The following is a 22,577-nucleotide window of genomic DNA, read 5'->3' as shown; positions in this document are numbered from 1 at the left end:
ATGGTCATGTGTTGCAGACTTAAAAGCCCTTGCGACTTACTGGTTTGGTATCAGTGTACTGAGTTGAATGCGTATTAAAATCAAACAGAAGTTGAAACGATAGATTATGATTTAATTATTCATTAGTCACTGAAAATTTTAACTAGAGAGGAAGAGAAAACAATTTTCTAAATATGTATCTATCTCGTTATTACATTACCGATAACTGTAGAACTTACAAAAAGGTTATTGCTGTCTGCAGACCACGTTCAATAACTTTGCAAACGTTTTTGGTTATTGTATAATTTACTGGTCTATACAGCGTCACGTATATTGCCATGGGTTGTGTTTTGCTCGACTCATTACAATAATGAAAACTTGTCTATTTTTGTCCGAGAAACACGTTTCCAATATAATACATTTCGACCAAAAGAAATATTATGGCTAGCAATTAGAATATAAGAATCATCATAACCAATGTTTTTGATAAATGCTTGTTGCTACTTTATCTTACAGTGAAGTTAATACCTTCAGTGAAAAGATTTAGGTATCACACTACAGTTATAACACGTTGAGACGTGTACACACTTGAATACGAAGAATAAGGAAAAGTAGAGAAGCTAAATAACTGATATGCGGCAGCGTTGTCCTTGGCAACCATGTACATATAGAACATACGGAATGTGTAACGTGTATACCGACGAAAGAAATAGATGAAATGTTCATATTTGGTCACTAGAAAATATTCAGTTATAAAGTATTAAGAGTTGTGCAATTGTCCAAAACTTGTGGGGGTAATGTTTAGTCTGAATATTTCCAATCTTCTTCACTCAGATGCAAAGAAAACGATGATTAGTTTGACATTTTGACCAGAAACTGTTCAGCAGCTTGGCACTTTTGGTAAACAATTGTTTTGGAAGACTAATCCGTATAGTTCCGAAAGCAAAGTTTTTGGATATAAGTAAAAGTTCCTATAGATACCTGTCCTCAATGAAAACTTATAGCTGAAAATCGAAACCTCGATTAATTTAAAATTGGTGATGACAATTTTTCATGAATATTGAAAATGATTTTCTACTTGTCTTGCGATCTTATAGTTTTCTATAGTTATGTTAGTGACTATTTCTTAATATGTTTACTTGTAGCTTTTTTCGTTTTTACATTTGTAAATAACAGAAGGCAAGTGTTTTGTGCTAATTGTTAATGAGCTGAAAATTTAACGTGTAAGGTAATTAATGGTGCTACTCTTTCTCATTCCTTCCACTTATCTCTCCAAATATCCGGCTTATTTAGCGGTACATTGTATATTATTCCCAGTATTTAAAGTATTGGAATAATTGAACCCAGAGACCCAGGAAAAGTGTTAACCAACACTGAAATGAAATCGAGGGCTTTTTTCAGCTACGCCAAATCATTTGACACCTGGTTTTACAAGTGAGTATATACATTTCGGAAAGAACATGAGAAACTGCAATTACTGCATTTACAAATGCATTTTCATTTTCTCTAATTTATCAATTTTATACATTTGAATATTCAATTGGAAATACACGTATGCCAATAATATAAGCATGCTTTTAAAAACGTGCTCTTTAAGTTGTATTCATTGTTTTGCTCGAAGCCAAAAGAAATGTTTATGAATTTGCACGAAAATTTTAAATAAAATAGGTCTAGCCTGATATAACTGACGTAAATTTAGTTAACAATGATGCATATATTTCCTTCATGGAAAAATCGAATTTCACAAATCATTCAAATTTACCACAACTTCCGGTCCCACTTGACTATGTGATATTGTTTTGTCCGGCTCTTATGATGTCATACTTTTTAAAGAGATGCAAATATAACTAGTTAAATGCGTACATCATTTCTAGTTAAAAGAAATATATATAATGGTATTTTTGAAATTGCATGAAAAATGAAATAAGTTTAAAATCTGCCAGCAAATATCAACACCAGAATAATAATGTTTTATCATAATTCAATATTATACCATGATAAATACAGAGCGCTGTCTTGTTTTAAACTCATTTTAATGTGTTACGGATATCCGGATATATCCTAACGGGCTGAAATTTTATCTTTTCTTTTCTTTTCAAATTGTTTAAAGCAATATATTCTGTACAAGAAAATGATTTATCAATGAAGGTTTATAACATCATGCGATGGGACAGTACACCCTATTATTTCGAAAAGACACGATTGAATCTGGGATAATAGGGAGGCTGTAATTTCATAACAAATGTAGTTAATTCTTAGCAATAGAAAACGAGGACTTAATTTAGTTGATATATTCAATGCAAATTTTGGTTTGTAAATATTGGTTTATTATTTCCCTTTAGTTTGATGCTATGGTCTTGATAAATTATTCCATCAGGTTGCAGAAAACCAAAATAATAATCTTCTTGTAAAAATCCCAAAGAGCTACAGCTTAGATATTGAGCATGAAAATCATCGAATAGGTGTATATCACATTTGTTCAAATAAAATCCCAGGGGTTAAATTTGGCCCCGCCCCAGGGGTTCATTTATTCTCCTTCTATGTATATAATAAAAAAACTTCTTATAAATACTCAAAAGAGCTAGAGCTAAGATTTTGGACATAAAACATCTTCTAGTGAGGGTCTATGTGGTTAATCAAAACAAAAGCCCTAGGGTCAAAATTGGCCTCGACATAGCGGATAATTAATATTCCTTATATGCATATAATAAAAACTACAAAAAAGCCCAAATAACTAACAATTAGATATTTAGCATGAAACATCTTCTAGTGATTGTCGATCAAGCTTGCTCAAATAAAAGCCTTGGGGTAAAAATTGATGCCGCCCCAGGGTTCATTGAATTTCCTGTTATGTACACATCTTTTGGAACTGTTGTTTTCCCTAAGCAATAGCAACCAGTAATATTTTTAAACATATTCTATTTCAGATACAAATATGAACTTTGTGATATCAGTTTAAGATTTAGATTTCACATCTGCTTTTGTTTATAGTAAGTTTACAATATTACTTGTTCCTTGTCATGGAGAGGTTTCGTATTCAGATGAGCGATTTCAGGGCCATCATGGTCCTCTTGTCTAAATATTAATGTAGTCAATTCAGCGAAAACACAAAGTTATCAAGCATAAAAGCACAAAAACTTTAAAGCACAAATCTCCTACAAATCTCCACCAAATTACCGTGTAAAAAAAATGGTAACATTTCACTAAACTACTTAATAAACACAAATTGTCAGTCACATAAGCTTCACGTGTTCAGCGGTTCAATGTCTTTCCCAAAATCTTTACCAGAAATCCACATATCGTTTGTTATGTCTTCAGAATCAGATCTGAAAAGAAAAAAAGAAGCTCTTTTTTACAATATGTATGCCGAGAATTTCAAAATGTTTATGCCTCAAATTACAATGCTGCATTTCAAAATACACATTTTTATTCAACCGTAGAGTATTTAAAATATATGCGCATCTTTATTTTAAATTGTGTTCCACAGTGATTTGCAGTTTGTTTTTAAGGACACAACAAATGAATGTACTGCATTTCTCGTGAAATTAAAAGAAAGTTGTTTTTTATATTTTTAACGCAATTTAAACAATCATTAAGATACTGTAAGAAAATTTAAACAGAAATAAGTAAGTCTTTATAACTTCTGATCCATTTTGTTCAGTTCCGCCCATTGTTTTCTCGTTTAGGGCACACGCTTTTGATTACTTGGGGACCATACGCCGCTTTTCATGGAATGGCACTGCTGTGTCACATTGAAGGTTCCATGATAACCGCCGTATGAACACATCTGCGGATGTTTCTAAATTCAAAATTTACCATTTCATGTTTAAATGTTGAATTCTGCTTAAGCCGGTGCTAGAGGTGTGGACGGTAGTTTGTACATGAAATTATCGTCCATGAACAGGCTAAATCAAACCGATCCTGCAACATTTTCAATTTTGACCTGTTGATTCTTAATTTCTCTATGTTTTATATAGAAAGGATCGGGATAATATTGTTCCTATAGAACTAAAGCGCAGTAATAGGAGACCGCACGTTTGAAAAATTAAATACAGGACGCCATAAAAGAGACGCCTGCGACTAAAGCAGTGGGACAGCTTTTATCGGAAACTTGATTTATGCCCCACGAGTTAAGTAACGAGTGGAGAGCAGGATGGGGGAGCATGGCTACAATTTACGGATGCATAAAATGATCTATAAATACTTTTTCTGTTTTCGCCTCACTGCTAAAACTAGGCATGTTGTGACAGTTATAAGGACCAAAGCACCAACTACCATTCCGGCTATAGCATCTGCAATGACAAGTTGTAAAATAAAACAAGCTATACACCTGGAAATAAATAAAACACACCCGGTATTTTGCCTCAGTTTTGATATGACCACAACGGAAATATTAAATTTTATTTAGACAATGGTACGAACCACCTGTTGTCAACCTGCACACCTAGAACAAGCTCTGCATCAAGAATGGCAAAATTTACGTCAAAATCGCGTTTGCATTTGACGCCTTACTGAAAGTAAGAGAAGAGGGGTTGAGGCTATTTTTCGTTATTAAAAGTTTGGCTACATAATGTCATTTTAGGTACGTAATCGTCAATACCATACCTATAAACACTTACATTTGTGGTAAAAAAAACACAACATATTTGCTTTATTGAAGCAATAATTTGGTTAAGATTAAACTAAACATAAATTTACTGGTTTATGATAACTATTTCATAGCTCAATGAAGTCGTCATCTCATCTCACGACAGTGCTTTCAGTTACAACCAATTTTAAATTTCCGGGGTGTGCTCTACTTATTTCCAGGTGTGTATATAAAATCTCTAAACAAATTCATGACACTTTAATCAGGAAAATGATAAACCGTGTATTAAGTTCTATCAGCATTAAAAAGTCTCATGATAATATAAATGTATATAGAGAGAGAGTGCACAATGTATCATTTGTACTCTGAAAGTCCCATAAAAAGAAGCCATTATCAAAAGAAAATATATCAAACAAAACATTTCATTAAAAATTGTCATAATTCTCTGACGTCTCTTGATAATTTCTTCTATTTTCTCTGAAAATGCTCTCTATCTTAAAATGCTTATTTTTCAAATGTTTAAGATCGTGTTACATGCAAAGAATTGAAATGTCCCAAGAATAGAATAATCGATAAATTCCCATTGTTATACATTATATGTACGAGCATTTTTGTACCAATTTGACAGTAAAAAAACACTGTCGCGTAATTATTTACCAATTCCTTACAAGGTTTTTTGAGTGCGGTTAAGATATCTTCATCTTTATTAATATCTTCTTGTGCAGTATTGTTTTCATGGGATGTTGTCCCATTAAAATCATTTTGCGTCGTTATTTCCATGCTGTTTAGCGTTTCATCCCCTTCCATACTCGATTCCATACTCGATGAAGAAACAGTACTTGTCGAAGTTGTTGTTGGTGTTGTTTTCGTTGTTGTTTTTCTGGTTGTAATTTGAGTCAATGTTGTAACTCGAGATGTTGTAGGAGTTGTTGGCGTCGACTGTGTTGTTGTTGTAGTGGTTATTGGCGTCGAATGTGTTGTTGTTGTAGTGGTTGTTGGCGTCGACTGTGTTGTTGTTGTAGTGGTTGTTGGCGCCATTCTTGTTGTTGTAGTTGCTGTTGTCGTCGTGGGTGGGGTGGTGGTAGCGATGGTTGTCGTGGTAGTTGTTGTTGTTGTCGAGAATCTGGTCCTTTCATAACATTGTATGCTTATTATAGGATCCGTGCGTTGTGCTTTCAAATTACAAATATCATTATTAGAACCCACAATTGTGATATACATTAAAACACTGATTATAATTAGAAAATAGTTAGGGCTCAATATAGTACAAACGCATCGAATTTCCTTATCTGAAAAAGCTAAATTGGACTTCTGTAATCAGTATTATATTGAACAAATAAAATTTGTTGGTTAAAGAATCTCTGTTGAATGAGAATGATTAATAAGGATATTCTGCATTTTATTTAAAAACACCATAAATATATATGTATAAGTAGTAATATCTATATACATATAGATATTTGTGAACATTTTACCTTTCGTCGATGGATCCAAGACGTCCTGCTCAAGAACTGTAAATAGATTAATGATTTATACTTTAAATGATACTGGATTCAGGCAACTACATATGAATTTAATGTAAAATTAGCAATAATAGAACAAATATAATTTATCTATAGCCCTTTTTCAAATGGTTCATGTGAAGAATTTGCCATCTAATTACGTAAAATAATCCGCTTGCGTTTCCTAAAACAGATTAAAAAGCCAAGGAAGAGCGCATTAAAGTGTAAACGTGCATGCGAGATATATTTTCAAAAACAAAAGTTTAAGTGTTCATTGAATTTATATCGCTAACTAACGCAACAAAAATTGAAATGTTGCATTGTTTAGACTGGTTTAACCTGTCATGTGGTACTAGTATTGCATGATCCAACCTTAAGACCCCCAAGTATTGCGTGAGCCCACATCAACACAGTTTAAACCTTCATATCATTATACAACATAATTACAGCAGCCTTCTTCATCAGTACCATCATCACATTTAGACATGCTATTTTTAAAAGACATTTACACGGTTAAACGGTGACAATAAAAAACTTCTTAGCTCATCTACCAAAAGGTAAAAGAAACGTTCTTAGTGCACTCAATGTACTTATTTTGAAACAAGTTTCCGTGAGTTGAAAAAATAAAATAATAACGATGTTTATTTACTTCCAGGAGGACCGTGATCAGAATCATTAAGATTGACTGATTGCTTATGTACAGTACGCCTACTCGAGTTCTGTACAATGGTGCTTACATGCCACATACGTCTTAACGGGATTAAGTTACGCAATGGAAATCGCGTCAAACGATTGTGCCATTAATACTTAATATTGTTTAAATAAAGTTTTGCGAGCATTTTCAAAACTATTTTAATGGTAAAGAAATATTAACCGTTTTGACATTTCTTTGGATCTTCATCGTCAGAATCAATGCAATCAGGAAAATTGTCGCATTCGTTTGTTTTGGCAATACACTCAGCATTACTGTCGCACTGGTAATCATCTGGATTGGCACACAGTTCTGTAGAGAGTAGATACTATGTAATCATTATAAAATACTATTGTTTACTGCATTTATGTAAAGGTATTGATGTCTTTCGTGAGAGGCGTGTTTAAAGTGGCAAACCTATGAACTGTTTATTGACAAAAATGCAAAATGTGTCCAAGTGGATAACGTCGTTGATTTCCAACCACCTGCCCCCCGCCGCTTTAGGTTCGAATCTCGACAGTAATTTGGATACTTTCATGCGAAGAAGTTATCCGGCTAGCTTAGGGACCGTTGGTGGTTCTACTAAGGTGCTCTTTCATGTCTGAATATAACTCACGGAAGGACACTTCGGGTCTTCCTCCACGCATGGACTATACTGTTGATGCGACGTAAAAACATTTCAAACTTAATTTCCAACCTTTAACACCATTATTTACTAAACATTCTCCCTAATGACACGCAATAATATACATGTACACCATGTACATGTAGGTTTAAATGGCCTTTTTTAAATTGAATCTTATATTTATGGCATATCTCAACTGGTTTCCTAGCTGTTTCCGGCCACAAATTGCACTTTATCATTTTATTAATAAAAATCAGTTGTTGGAGGGGTACAAAACTTTGACAGGACAAAGTTAGGTACCTGTTCAGCATTGCCATGTGTTTAATGTTGCACATTTTATTTTACTTTTTAATTTTAATATAGGCCTGAAATGTAACACCCTTTTCACCTTTATTCAAAATTCATAGCAATTTTCCAGACCTATTTTATTTTTAATATAATTCAGTACCATAAAGCAATGTTAAGATGGTTTTATCAAACAAACAGAACTTCCCAACCTTTTCCGTGTCGTCTGCAAAAATATTTCCGAAGTATTGATCTACCTAAAATGGGGTCTTGGTTATTGTGCATGGATTTTCCAACTAGAATTCCCCAGGTGTTGCTTATTGAAAGTCGCAAATTATCTTATCTAACTTTAAATGACAGGAAAAACTTCAAAACATATAAATTGTTTTACTATTTTAAATGATGTTTAGCTTGGAAAACAAATGTCTCTCTGATTGATGAAGTAATGTGGATGCCTCACTGGAAAAAATAGACTTTACTGGACGAAAATGATAAACGGCCGGAAAACTGCTAGGGGACGGAAACTGCTAGGAAACCAGTCAAGTAATAAATAAATCTGCAATACATATTGAGATTTTTTTCACCTATTTCTATTTTTGTACAGAAATCAACACTGTACGGTGTTTTTATTTTCTCAAGCGACATGATAACTTCTTGTTGATTTTCTATTTGTACCAATTCTTTTGTGGACCGGCACTTGTTCTCATCAGACTCAACTTGTTTGTTTGTAAAGTCAAATTTGAGTTTGGAACCACACGTTGCAACGTTTTCCTGAACCCTGATAGTCACAAATTTCGCATAAGATACCGTAGCATTGCAGGTACAGAGGAGCCCAGATGAATTATCTGTTGCCTTTGCTTTTGTTGTATCGATATAAACAGTTTGACCTGTCGCTTCAATGTTCATACACATATACGCAACTGAAAAAATGATACAACTACTTATTAAGTATTACTGACTTTAATAATAAATCTTTGTTAAGGCAACGTTAACTTAGATACTTTGATTGCGAAACTATCACTTTATTTGAATCATGACATTATTTATTTGTTTTCAAAGTAGTGTGATAGTAATTATCTAATAACTATGCTATATGAAGGGGGTAGGTGCGGTACAGTAACATAGTGGTTAAGGAACTTTCATTCGAGATTCAATAATATCTAGACTAAATATTTTACTTATTCAACACATATATTCTTTGAATCCCTTAAAAGCACATTATTTCTCGGAAATCAATATCTTTTCAAATTTACTTTAGATTAGTCATACATGTGTTTCATAATGTTTTAATAATGGATTTAGAGCATGTTAGATATATACTGAAGGAAGTATCCCTGAACATGCAATATTGTGTCGTTATTGTAGCAAACTGTTAACAAAGTAATATTTTTACTTCCATACAAAATACTTAATCACCATAATACATCAATTGCAAAAAAGTTAATCTATTTGTTGTTTTTCTTTTTAGGGGGTGGGTAGGGGGGCTGTAGCGAGATACCAACAACAAAAAGTCCTTGAGAAATAAAAAATATAGCATTTCTAGTTAATGGACCTTTAAATTCAGTATTTTGTGAGACTAAAGGGTACATTTGATAGATTTTCTTATGAGTAAGCATGCCTACATCAATAAGAGCATCTCGTTCAAAAACTTGAAACCAGTTGTAGACTACCTTTTATCAAAATCCTTAAAGCTATTTTATGTAACTTATTCCTTTATTTATTATCAACTGTTTAAAGAGACATTATGCTCATTTTTGTCATTGTTAAGTAGAGCTGAATTGACTATATATTTCAAAAGATTGACAATCATAATGGTGACTGATCAACAGTTGATATTGGAAAATGTTTAGAATGAATTATAAGAAATATGAAAAGACTGCCCGAATCTTGTTGTAAATTGAATGTAACAGGTAAATTGCGATGCGTATTTACAGGAAATTTCCATGGGCACTGTGAGTTATTTTTCATTCATTATTTGGTCCATGCGAAGTAAATTATAAAATTGAAAAAAAAGTATGGCAAAATGGAAACTACGTTTGTCTTTAACCTGTGAAACCCCTGAATTGGCATAGTGCCATATGTTCGCACTGAAAGCAGTTTTTTATTTGATATACAGCGTTCAAAACAGTTTTCTGCTTCACAACTTAAAAAAGAAGGGAATATCACATTTCGTCCAACCTTGTACTTGTATTATTCTGTATAATAAATCGTACTCGACACTCAGACATGAAAACCGCAACATAAAGATCATGTGGAACTGCTTACTGCACATCAACACTTTTCAAATGAGAAGTGTTATTTCCGGGTTTAGACTTACATTACAACAACAACAGCAGTAGCAGCAGCAACAAACAAAAAACAAAAAAAAACAACAAAAAAACAAACCATATATCATTTATATAATACATTGGAGATTTAATTAAGTAAATATTTTAAACAAATACAGTTTCGATCTTGTTTTTCAAATTAAGCACAATATCTTGTAATTCTTTGACCAAAATTTATTAAGATTTACGATTACCAAATTCTATATTGTGACTGAAATATTTATATAACTTTATAATATCAATTGCGATATAACTTGGATAAAAGAGAATGTCAAAAGGTCACTCAACATCGCCAAAAATGAGCGCCAATAACAGTTAGTATCAAATTACATTTAAAAATTCAAAATAAAAGCCTACTCTATCTTTTTTGGTCAATGTGATCTAAAAATGGTTGAATTAGTACAGAGAAGAAATACTGTCGTGATTTTGCCATTCAAAACGTTTTAGAAATGTGTATTTTTTTGGAAAAGACAAAACTGTCAGATTTGATAAATTTCGTGCTGAAATTAGGAAATCAGCAAGTACGAGTTTAATATGATCAGATCTGTAAGAAACACAAAGATATTATGTGAAATGAGTAATATTTTTCGTATATGTTGCGCTTTATACGAGGAACTGAATAACAGTTGTTATCTTAGTGACGAGTTTTTCGGCTGGTCTTTGTCCTTGTTATTTCGCTTAAATATATGGTGAGTATTGCAGAGACCAACACAAAGTTGTGATATAGTGCATTGCTATGCGCGTTGCTAATTGTATGTACTGTAATTATCTTTTTTTTCTCTTGTATCTGTATGTATGCAAACAGAAAATATGTAAATAATACTAAGTAAATTATTAATGACACAAATGATTTATACATTGTTTCTATTATTGTTTACTAATACATCATTTACATAACATTAACTTACAATATATTTACAGAGAGAAGATAACATATAAAATTATGCGTAACGTAATGTTATTCCTGTGTAGAAATCAATGCGGTATAACATATTATATTTCGCAGACTAAATATCACAATGCCATCATTACAGTATTGCAAAATTTCCAATAAAGGAACAGCTAAAAGGAACAAAAAAGAAAGAATTAAACAAAGATGGTGCTGACTGTCTCACAGAGTTCATGCACTAAATCAAGTTGCAAAAGTAAAATTTCTGATGTTAATGACACAACAAGCTTGACTTGTTAACATATGTTTGTGTTGCATATTGTAAAAAACTGAAACAAGGCACTATAAAAAGAACAAACACACCAAAACTTAAGGGATAAAGTGCTTCTTATAGATTTTCATAAGATGCTTTGCCATAAGGTAAGATATCACAAAATTTCCTGTATGACTAGTAAAGACTCATACTTTTCCATACACAAGAATTTTAAATGGGTATTTGCTTTTGAAATAAAAGTCTTTGCGAAACTGTTAGAGGACATACTATGATCAAAGATAATATAAAGATATTTGATGATTTCATAATCACGATACTATTGTCATTACAGCGAATATCCAAACATGAATGAGACCTTAACTTTGAATTGATTCAGTTTTTCCGAGGTGCAATGACACTTGTTTTCAACAAGCCAATCACTTACATATTCCGGCTTAATGATTCTCAATCTGAAACTTATCTTTTTCAATCACAAGAATTATTAATCACCAGCATATACCAGTAATAAAAGCTTATATAGACAACGGCACGCAATTTACATACATTTAAATTGAAGGGCCTGAGGATATATCCTTGTGGTACACCACACTTGTCTAAGGCCTGACTAAATCACCAGATATATTAACTAATTGAAACATATATCAGGAATGTAAGACTGAAACAAGCTTAAAGCTTTGTGAATGAGGCCAACGCTATAGACAGTGTGCAATAGTGAACAGTGTCAAACATCCTCTGCAAATCATGCAAAAACGTACCAACTATACTACACTGGTCAAACGGAATGAATGGATAAAACAATGTCTGGAACACTTAAACAAGACTTGTAACTATATAGAATAGTTTTGATATAAAAAAAACCTTCCATTTGGTCATAAAATATCTAAATAAATAGGTGTTTACCATGACTTTCTGGGAGCGTAGATGCACATCCGGAATATGCTGAAATAAAAATTAAATCAAATAATATTGTAGAAATTTTCATTTAATAAACTTCAAATATTTCAATTATATTACTCAAACGGCTGAATGAAGTAGACACTATCTACACAGACTGTAAAATGATTTATAATTCAAATGTGTTGAACATTTGTCAGTTACCTATAGAAAACATATAAGTCATGAACAAAATGGACAACATTCAGCAATGTAGTTTATGTAGCAGTAATTAGTTAAATAAAGCTATTCTAGGATGAGTAACCATATGTGCATGTAAGGCGGTTTTATTTCTGCGCCTTATGACCTAAATTGAGTTGGTCCTCCGTAAAAACAAACGAACAAACAAAAGCGAGTGGTTTTAGGCTGTAACGTATATGACCTTATTGAACATGAAGCTATTGCAGACTGAATAAATACATATGTATGTTCATGAAAATGAAAATACGTACATGAACTATGAATGCTTTTTATTCTGAATGAATACTGAATGTGTCTATGAAAAATGAGTTTTTTTTAAGAAACTGTTGACTGAATACATACAAATGTATCAATCTGATGATGTGGCTGCGTACTGACATGTGTATATAAATGATGCCATTTGAGGCTTATGAATTTGCTGTCTTTGCTCTTGAAAGATCAAGAGCCGTTATAAATGTTTACAGCTATACATTTACCACTTAAAGATTTTGTATATCGTAATTGAGGCTGCATATCACACGTAAGTGAAATTGTATATATATTTAATGATCACATAATATTTATGATATGTACAAATATTTGCAGTACATATTTTACTTATTCTTCGATGTTTGAAAATTGTTTTATAAGCATGATAATATATATATATGTGATCATTAAATATATGCATTCATTTCTTTTTGAAAATTTGTATTAGACTTTATATAATATAATTTTTATTACCTCCCTTTATTTACGTGAAATGTTAAATTCGGTAATATCTTTACAAATAATGCTTTTTGGAACATACAAAATTGACCTTTTTCTTAATCTAAGCATCATATTCATCATTTAAAACCATAAAAAATGTGTTACAGGATCTTAAATTTATGCTTTTACTATTTCTCCTTTATGACGCATTTTGCTTTTATTTATTCAAAATATTTTTTAAGTCACTTTTGCTGTTTGTTGTATTATGATTATTTTACAACATGTATATATTCAAAGTTAGATATTGTTAATTTTACTTGTTACAATTATTTTCGTAAATTTAGGCACAAAAAAATGTAAAATAAACCGTGGATGATTCGCAATTCTATTAAATCTGGTGTTAAGATAGTAAGAAACCATTTTGATACGATACTTTGGTGAAAGTTAGATAAACTGTTTTTTTTATTAATGATGTTTATATTGACGATGTTTAAATGTGGTCGGATGAGTCACCTATATGTAATATTATTAATGCAGATCTTTTTGATATAGTTGAACAAAATAGTTTATATTTCGAAAAATTAGGTACAGTTTTGCTTGCAGGTGATTGGAACTGTAGAGTTGGAAATAAAACATGATTATATTTTATGTGATCGGGATATTCAAGAAATTGATTGTGAAAATTATGACCCCGATAAACCTATAGTACGGACCTCATCCGATACTGATGTAACACAAGGGGCTTAATCAAGTTGCTCGATTTGTGTAAGTCAACGTGTATGTTATTAGCTAACGGTAGATTAGGAGATGATTTTGCCACTGGCTCGTATACATACTATTGTCGTCAGACGTGCAGTACACTAGATTATCTCTTGTTACAAGAAAAAGATTTTAGTATAATACACGATTTTAGAATAAGTGAATTCAATATTTAAAGTTACCATGCATTACTTTTATTTACGATAAAAGACGCTTCACCCGGTATCGATGAAAGCCAACAAGGTGTTTATTTTAAATGGGATGTCGATTGTAAGGATCAGTTTAGACGTGGTAATATAGGAATTTTACCGCGATTTAACGATATTTTAAAAAGCAATGCTGCCAATTCTATTGAAATAGAACAAATAATTCTTGAATTTTCACATTTAGTTTCCGATGTAGCAGATCCATTATTTAAGCATACTTTTAGTAATGGTAACAACCGTTCATATTCAGAGAGCAAATGGTTTGATTCTGAGTGTGCTCAGGCGAAACGTATATATAAAGATGCATTAGCTATATTTAATAATAATAAATCGACTGAATCTAGGTTTTCACTTTGCAATAAAAACAAAATCTTATAAAAATTTGATACGTAAAAAGAAACGCGCATACAAAATTAAAATGGCAAATGAACTTACCCGTCTGAAAAACAGTAAAACAAAATTTTTGGAAGCATTTTAAAAACAAGCGAGAGACTACTGACTCACAAATTCCTATTAATGATTTCCGCGATTATTTTAAAGGAATTGTTTTGATATTCAAAGCACATTTATAGACCAAGATTAAAATTTCAATAGCATTAGTGATTTTAATATCAATGATGCAAATTTCTAGGAATCAAATACTCTTATTACTTGTAATGAGGTACTGTCAGCAATAAAACGTCTTAAAAGTAACAAATCATCTTGCCCAAGGGAAAATTTGTTAAACGAATGTTTTATCTTTACGGCAGGCATATTCGTTGGGCATATTACTGATTTATTCAATAAGATTTTTGATTCTGGTCACTTTTCCGAAATTTGGTCTCAAGGTTTTGTAGCGCCATTACATTAAAAGGTCCAAAAAATATCATAGAAAATTATCGCATAATAACTCTCATTAGTTACTTTGGAAAACTATTTACTTCTGTTCTTACTTCAGCAATAGCGCTGTATACGGAGAATTAGGAAGATACCCTTTATATATAAACAGATAATAAACATATTTGTTCAAACGATAAAATATTGGTTGAAAATTTCAAATACAAATAATATAATCAGACAAGCCACACAAACACGAACATTTAGTAATTTAATTTAATTGCAAACGTTTCGGCTATATGCCTTCATCAGTGCAAAACATAATAAAATTACCGGAAGCGACGTCATAACGGAACACGCGTTAAACGCGCGAAAAACGTTATGGCGTTTAGCGGCAAAACTATGATAACATGTAGAAACAAATATTTATGCTATAAATAAAGCTGGTACATGAATTAAAATGGATCAACAGTGATACAGATGTCTATTAGACAGTGTTAATAAAAATAAGATAATAGACAAACATATTAATATTCATGTAACCTATTATAAATCAAACAATACTTTATTATTTAGTCCATTTGGAATCATAGTATTTAATTTATGGATCCAAAAAGATTCTTTACATAACCGGTCCATGTTGTTGTCTATAATTTCTATAGGTAAAAATGAAAAAATCTGACAATGAACACTTATTATCGTTTGATCCGAAATGGATCGCAACATGTGAAACTGGATTAACGTCACAATTTCTTATATCAAATCTATGTTTATTCATTCTGCATGATACATTTTGATTAGTCTGACCTACGTATTGCTTTTTACAGCCTTTACATGTAATGAGGTAAATTACATTACGCGTAGTACAATTAACATCATTGTGTAAATCAAAAGAACTACCTGTTATGCTGCTATTAAATTGGGAACCAACAATTATATTGTTACAATGTGAACATCTACTTCGTAAACATTGGCTAGATAAAAATGTGCGATCAAGTAAAGCACTTCTCATAAGATAATCTCGAATGTTTTTAGGACGTCTATATGCTAAAATAGGTTTGAACTTGGTATGTATATTTTTAACGCTTACCTTATCAGACAAAAGTAATAGATCCCAATATTTATTTAAGATTTCACCAATATTAGGCAGAGATGTATTAAAACATACAGTAAAAGGTATTATAGCATAAAATCGGCTATTTTCCCCTATTTTGCCCATGTTATAACGGGACAAAAACCATGTGTTAACATAGTCACGCGCTCTTGTTATAGCCCGGTTTCACCTATGCGCAATACATACAGGGCCCAGTAAACAAACAAACAAAAAATGACGATTTGGCCTGTTTGGCGAAGAGTCATGCGCTCTTGTTATATTGAAATTTATTGATTCGAGGGCCTCAGTCGCATATTCAAGTAACTATGCCGGAAAAACGGCGTATAGACATCGGTGCTAATCTTGGTTGTCGCCCTTTCTAAGAAACGGACAGTTGTCAATGTAAACAAATACAGTAGAATCTACCTGTCATTCAGTTTAACACTCCGATTAACTTACAAAACTAGATAACACAAAATTAATATGAGAAAATGTTTTTTATTTATGTTAATGTTGATAAATGCTCTTTATATTTCTTTGATAGAATAATGCTTAGTGCCTGATTTTTTTATAAACTTGTTTGCTTGAAAAAAAAAACCGATTCTGATGTCACTGATCTTTTTTCTACCGTCAATCTGAAATCATTCTAAGAATTTCTGAGGGTCATGTTTTGTCTTGGGTAGAGGGTAGAGTAATGTAACGTTTTTTTTCTTGAGATAATAAATCTCCAAAGGCCAAGCTTTGTTAAATTAATTAAAATTCAAAATTTCGTTCGGTTCCGAGAATTTTCCAAGTTGTTGGCCCCGGAAAAATGAAACGCATACGTAAAACATAGTATTGGATAAATACCGTCCAAGCACAAGACTTTAATGTAATTGTGTTTTGTATAAACTATACATCACGAATCTGTTTGAAAATTTTATGCTATAATAGCGTCAACGCACGTTTATTTCGTGTTATAAAGTCTGCAGAGTCCCTCGGAACTGTTGGAGCCCTCGCCCTACCGGGCTCGGGCACCAACCGTTCCTCGGGACTCTGCAGACGTTATAACACGGAAAAACGTGCGTTAACCCTATATTATTGAACTAGTATTTTTAACGAGAGGACTTAGAGCATCATTTTGGGACATGCCTTCAATTTTAGAAAACGCTTTCTCAATAATAGATTTAGGATAATTTCTATCAGAAAAATATCTATTTAACGTATCTAAAGACTGCTTAAAAGTACCGTCATCGGAAATGACACGTCTATAACGTTTAGCTTGACTAAACGGGATACCACGCTTACATGATAAAGGATGAGAGGATGTAAAATCTAAATACAAATGCATATTTGTAGGTTTGCAAAATATATCGGTAACAATTTTTCCTGTTACGTCTTTAGATACAGAAACATCAAGAAAAGGTACCGAACTTTTAGAAATATTGTAAGTGAATTTAATATTCGGGTGGAAACTATTTAAGGAATCTATAAAAAAGTTTAGCGTTTCCAAAGAATCATTCCAAATCATAAAAATATCATCTAGGAAACGTAACCAGACATCAGGTTTTACATAAGTAGAGTTAAGAAATTGCTCTTCTAGTCTACCCATGAATAATGAAGCATAAGAAGGTGTTTTTTTAAATACAAATAATATTATTTTAAATATGATATATATAATAATTCATTAAAACAATGTGTAAATGGTGTCAAAAATTGGACATACAATGTTAAAATATTATTAGAAAATTATGGATTTGCAGATTTATTTTTGAAACCAAATGACATTAATATAAATGCATTTTTGTTACATTTTAAACGAAGAGTTTTGGATTGCTTTAAACAAAAATGGCAACCAGAGTTAAACAATAATAATGTTTTAAAAACTCTTTATATTCATCAAAAACAGATTTTGATTTTAAAAATTATTTATATACTATCAAATCTAAATATTTAAGGAGTAGTATTACGCGTAATCTTCGAATTCAAACAGCTATGTATGTATGTATGTATGTATGTATGTATGTATGTATGTATGTATGTATGTATGTATGTATGTATGTATGTATGTTATGTATGTATGTATGTATGTATGTATTGTATGTATGTATGTATGTATGTATGTATGTATGTATGTATGTATGTATGTATGTATGTATGTATGTATGTATGTATGTATGTATGTATGTATGTATGTATGTATGTATGTATGTATGTATGTATGTATGTATGTATGTATGTATGTATGTATGTATGTATGTATGTATGTATGTATGTATGTATGTATGTATGTGCATGCATGTATGTATGTATGTATGTATGTATGTATGTATGTATGTATGTATGTATGTATGTATGTATGTCATTCATTGTTTTAACAATATTAATTATGATTTTATATACATGTAAAATTGAAATACTTGTTGATGTTAAACCAGACATTGTAAGTTTCTGATACACTCTTTTTGGATTTGGATTTAATATATGCTGAAAACTTTGTGCATAATAATTTCTTTGAAATAAAAAAGAGAAAAACATAAATATATAAAGTTATGATAAGTGAAATACATAAACCATGTACTTGTATGTCGTAACTATTTTGCTTATTTTTTTATATTTTATTTTCAATTTGAAAATTAGAAAGTAAAAGTCAGTGGAATACAAAAAAAATAATTGTAATCAATATACAGTAATTTTAATATTTTCAAAATTTTCACGAAAAATCTTAAAAATATGTTGTCAATCATTTGAATTATATTTTTTAAAATCATATTTACCTTGATCTATGAGATATGTCCAAACAATGCAACACAATGCAATTTTCACCCATACACCAACGTCAAATTTTCTATAACAAGTTGATCTCTTGTCCATTTTGTATTTCATATTTCAAACATATCACAAACACATGATATAAAATTGTTGAACCTCATGTATTCGCACTGTTACATCGCAAATAAAAATATTAGCTTAACGTACAATATGAAACAAGGGAATATCAATTACATTATCTATCTCGTTATTACATTATCAATAACTGTATAACTTACAAAAAGGTTATTGACGTCTGCAGACCACGTTAAATAACTTTTGTAGCGTTATGGTTTTTTTGTGTAACTAACAATTTTTACATGGACGGGCTTGATCCCGCTATACCTTTGTTGAAAGGCGGACATCTTGACCATTAAATCAACACCTGATTTTTGTTTAGAATTTTAAAGGTTATTGAACTTTCTTTTGACAATGTAATACATTTCTAGAAAAATATCTGTAATTTACTGTTGAAATCACTGGTGAATTTTAGTCTTAACATTCTTATCTGTCATTATCAAATATGTGTGAGTTCATTTTCGAGATCATTTCGGTTTTCATTGGCTGTTAGCTGTAGCGTATAAATGCGCAATTCCTTATAAATGTTATATAGTACATTTTGTTAAGTTGATTTTACACTTGATTTTTAATGTGCAAATATATGTGCTTTGAAGTTTAATAATAGAACCAATCATTGACAAAAAAGTGCAAACATAAAATAATAAATTCTAGTTTGGATCAGCTTATTTTACTTTTATGAAAAGCCATCGCTATTCTCTTGTTAAATAAAATTCAATTGTACTGTTGAAAACTATTATTATAGATTTTCGATTACATGTATTTGAATTTACTTAAAAATAAACCTTTGTGATAAACAAAATGATCATGTTAGTGTAACAATAAATTTTTGATCTATTCTTTTTTCAATAATTGTTGTAATTATCTTGTCTGCTTTTTTTTTAAAACAAACTCAAAAGTGAACTTTTAAGATGGTTATTTTTTCTATTCCTTTTAACAATAACCGCAAATGAAACCAATGAGCAAATCTGCCTTCGTATTTGCCAGAATTATCCAATGAAAGTTATGACTATTTTGTCAGGTTTTTAGAGGTTTGGCAACTAAAGTAAACCGTTGTTACAACCGGTTTTACAATAAAACGAGTTTTGCAATGATTTTATTACAAAACTCATTGTGATGACATTATTTTGTTGCAAGTTTTTCATAACAAGTTTTGCAATAAAAACGAGTTTGCAATAAATTATTCTTATATGAGATTTGATTTAAAGATTATACTCGAAATATTATTATGTTAATCTTTTTATATAAGGATTGGCATGCAATGAGTTCATTCATTAAACTTGTATATATGATTTTAAATCAATTTCCAGTTTAGATTAATTTATTTAATATTGCAAAATAGATGATAATCGAATGAGGTTTTTATTGAATATCAGCAAATTTACTTTATGAACAACAATTTTAGTTTTGCAAATACTTTGGCTCAAAACTCTGTGATATACTGTATATATTTGGTCTTGTAACAATGTCGAAACTTACAAGTACTTTTGAGAAAGTGTTAACAATATTATTGCAAAACTTGACATAAACCAGTTTTGCAATTGATACGAGTTGATACATTTGTTACTATATATAGTCATGAATCGCCTATGATTTCAACTGATTATGAGTGTCACGTGATCTAGTTATCAGCCCGCTGTACATATGCACGTGCAAAAACTGAAACAATGACATCATATTTTACGTCATCAAACAGTTAACAATAAAAGTTACGAATCACTTGATTTTATTATGAGAGATTAAGCGTATTCCGTACAAACACAGTTTATTGCTATTGAAATTTAAAGAAAAAATAGGACAAATTCATTTAGAAAAATATGAAAATGGAACTTGCTTCTAGAAAGAAATGGCTCAAAACTAGGTGATTTGCAAATTTGATCTTGTAACAATGTGGAAAGTTACAAGTACTTCTTGGCATTATATTACCAATAACGTTATTGTTGAAAATGTTGTTTAAACTCGACAACGTATATAAGGGTTTGAATGGGTTATTATAGAAGTATCTTGAACTATAAACATGGATATTAATGGTTCGGAAGAGTAACTTCCCCTACCGAATACATTGAACAAATATCTGTTTGCATACCGAGCCACTTCAGCAATAAGGTGAAGAAAATTCATCTATTAGAAAAATGTAACCTTTCGATATAGCAATGAATAATAGCCAGACATGAAAACCAAAAGAAAGACAATAATTTTAGTTAGTGTTTAGAATATCAAAATTTAGCATTACCTTATTTGCCCTGCCATTAGAGAAATCGTTAACGATTCAGCGATTTACATTTCGCTAAATTTTGTATCTCCTTCTATCAATTCCAATACCATTAATCTTCCTCTATTAATATTTAAAGGTTCTACATAATGCATATTAATGTGCGCTTAGAAAGTGTTGCAATTACGAAGCAAATTATTGGCAAATTACATACCAACTGTTGCTTTTTATCAGAACGTTTGAATGTCACCAAAATATCATTGGTATAATACTTTAAGTTATTCAACCCTAGTTATACCATAAGGGGGAAAATGAAACTAATCACATAAAAACTAACAACAAAAAAAATTAGTCTAACATAAAATAGCAAAAACAAAACAACTAAAAACAACAAATTCGAACTTTCCTCCAGATAACTAAAAACACATTTTTACAATCACAATCTTGTGTTTCTACAGTGAGGCAAAGACATTTCAAATTGACATGTTTTATAAACAGTTATTGGCCGAATTTGCTAAATAAGTAAGAAGTACAAATATAATTCTGTGCAAAAGCATTTGACTTCAAATTTTTTTAAGAACTATAAAAATGTTATAGTAAAAAATATGTAGTCAACTACAACATCTCTTTGATGTACCAACATTTCGGCTAAACAGCCTTTCCGGGTACATAAATAATTATAAGCAATAAACAGGAACATTATGTGAGCGTCACATGACGTAAATAGCGAAGACGTCAAAACGTAACAAGAGTTTTGTCATAATAATCATAGACAGGATTAAGTTGATGCAATATACTTTTGAAAAAGCAGCTTAAGGAAAAAAAGTAAAAACACCTGTGAAACTGAATAAGATATATACAAAATACTTTTTAGTTATTAACAGATGTACGAGTACAGAGGAAGACATTAAAACAGAATTTTGGAATTCATTACATTTGGTTGCAAAGTTATGAAATTAATTCCAAAGATCTCGGTCAGTTTTACTGTTTTTTTTTACATAATGTTTACGGACGGAACATCCAGGCTGTCAAGGGGTCTAAGAAAATTTGTTATTTTGGCATTCAATTTAATTAAATTAATATTTTTAGCAAATAGTTTTTAATGCAATTGTAACACAAAGCTCAAAATAAATGGCTTGTGCTTGGCATTTTTAGGTAAGGAATACATGTAAGAGACTATTTAAAGGTGTGTTAAATGTGATCATGTTAAATAAAAAAAACATTTAATTATCATACATTTTGCAATAAAAAGTAGACGAGTTTAGGATGGAAATTGATGTTAAATCATATATACAAGTTTACTATATAAACTCACTGCATGTCAGTCCTTATATAAAAAGATGAATATAATAATGTTGAGAGGATAATTTTGATATCAAATCTAATATAAGAGTAATTAATTGCAAAACTCGTTTTAATTGCAAAACCGGGTGTAAAAAACTTGCGACAAAATTATGTCATCGCAACAAGTTTTGCAGTAAATTATTGTAAAACTCGTTTTATTGCAAAACCGGCTGTAACAAACCGTTCTAAGACATCGTGATAGTGCATTTATGGTATGATATCAAGCTTTTTAAGTACCCTTTCTTATTTCGTGTATATCACTTTATATTGCAGAAAATATTTACATAAATATAAT

General features: G+C 30.9%; 1 protein-coding gene across 3 annotated transcripts in view; it reads right to left on the bottom strand.

Moving 5' to 3' along the window:
* LOC132745027 (mucin-2-like) overlaps positions 1-22,577 on the bottom strand; it is a 94,802-nt gene that overhangs the window by 56,925 nt on the left and 15,300 nt on the right. Inside the window, exons 1-4 of one of the 3 annotated variants that reach the window (XM_060733859.1) lie at positions 18,615-18,818; positions 12,061-12,099; positions 8,255-8,590; positions 6,944-7,072 (exon numbers count right to left, since the gene is read on the bottom strand). In XM_060733859.1, coding sequence (XP_060589842.1) covers positions 6,944-7,072; positions 8,255-8,590; positions 12,061-12,099; positions 18,615-18,723 — 613 coding nt within the window. In that variant the 5' untranslated portion in view covers positions 18,724-18,818. Of the gene's footprint in view, positions 1-6,943; positions 7,073-8,254; positions 8,591-12,060; positions 12,100-18,614; positions 18,823-22,577 lie in introns of those variants that run through there. The other 2 variants (XM_060733861.1, XM_060733860.1) reach the window with 2 other exon arrangements.

Source organism: Ruditapes philippinarum, unplaced genomic scaffold (genome assembly GCF_026571515.1).
Source record: "Ruditapes philippinarum isolate M1 unplaced genomic scaffold, ASM2657151v2 ctg1553_1_1_1_1, whole genome shotgun sequence".
NCBI lineage: Eukaryota > Metazoa > Mollusca > Bivalvia > Venerida > Veneridae > Ruditapes > Ruditapes philippinarum.
The sequence above is the reverse complement of the archived record's forward strand: the minus strand, read 5'-3'. Positions and strand labels throughout refer to the sequence as shown.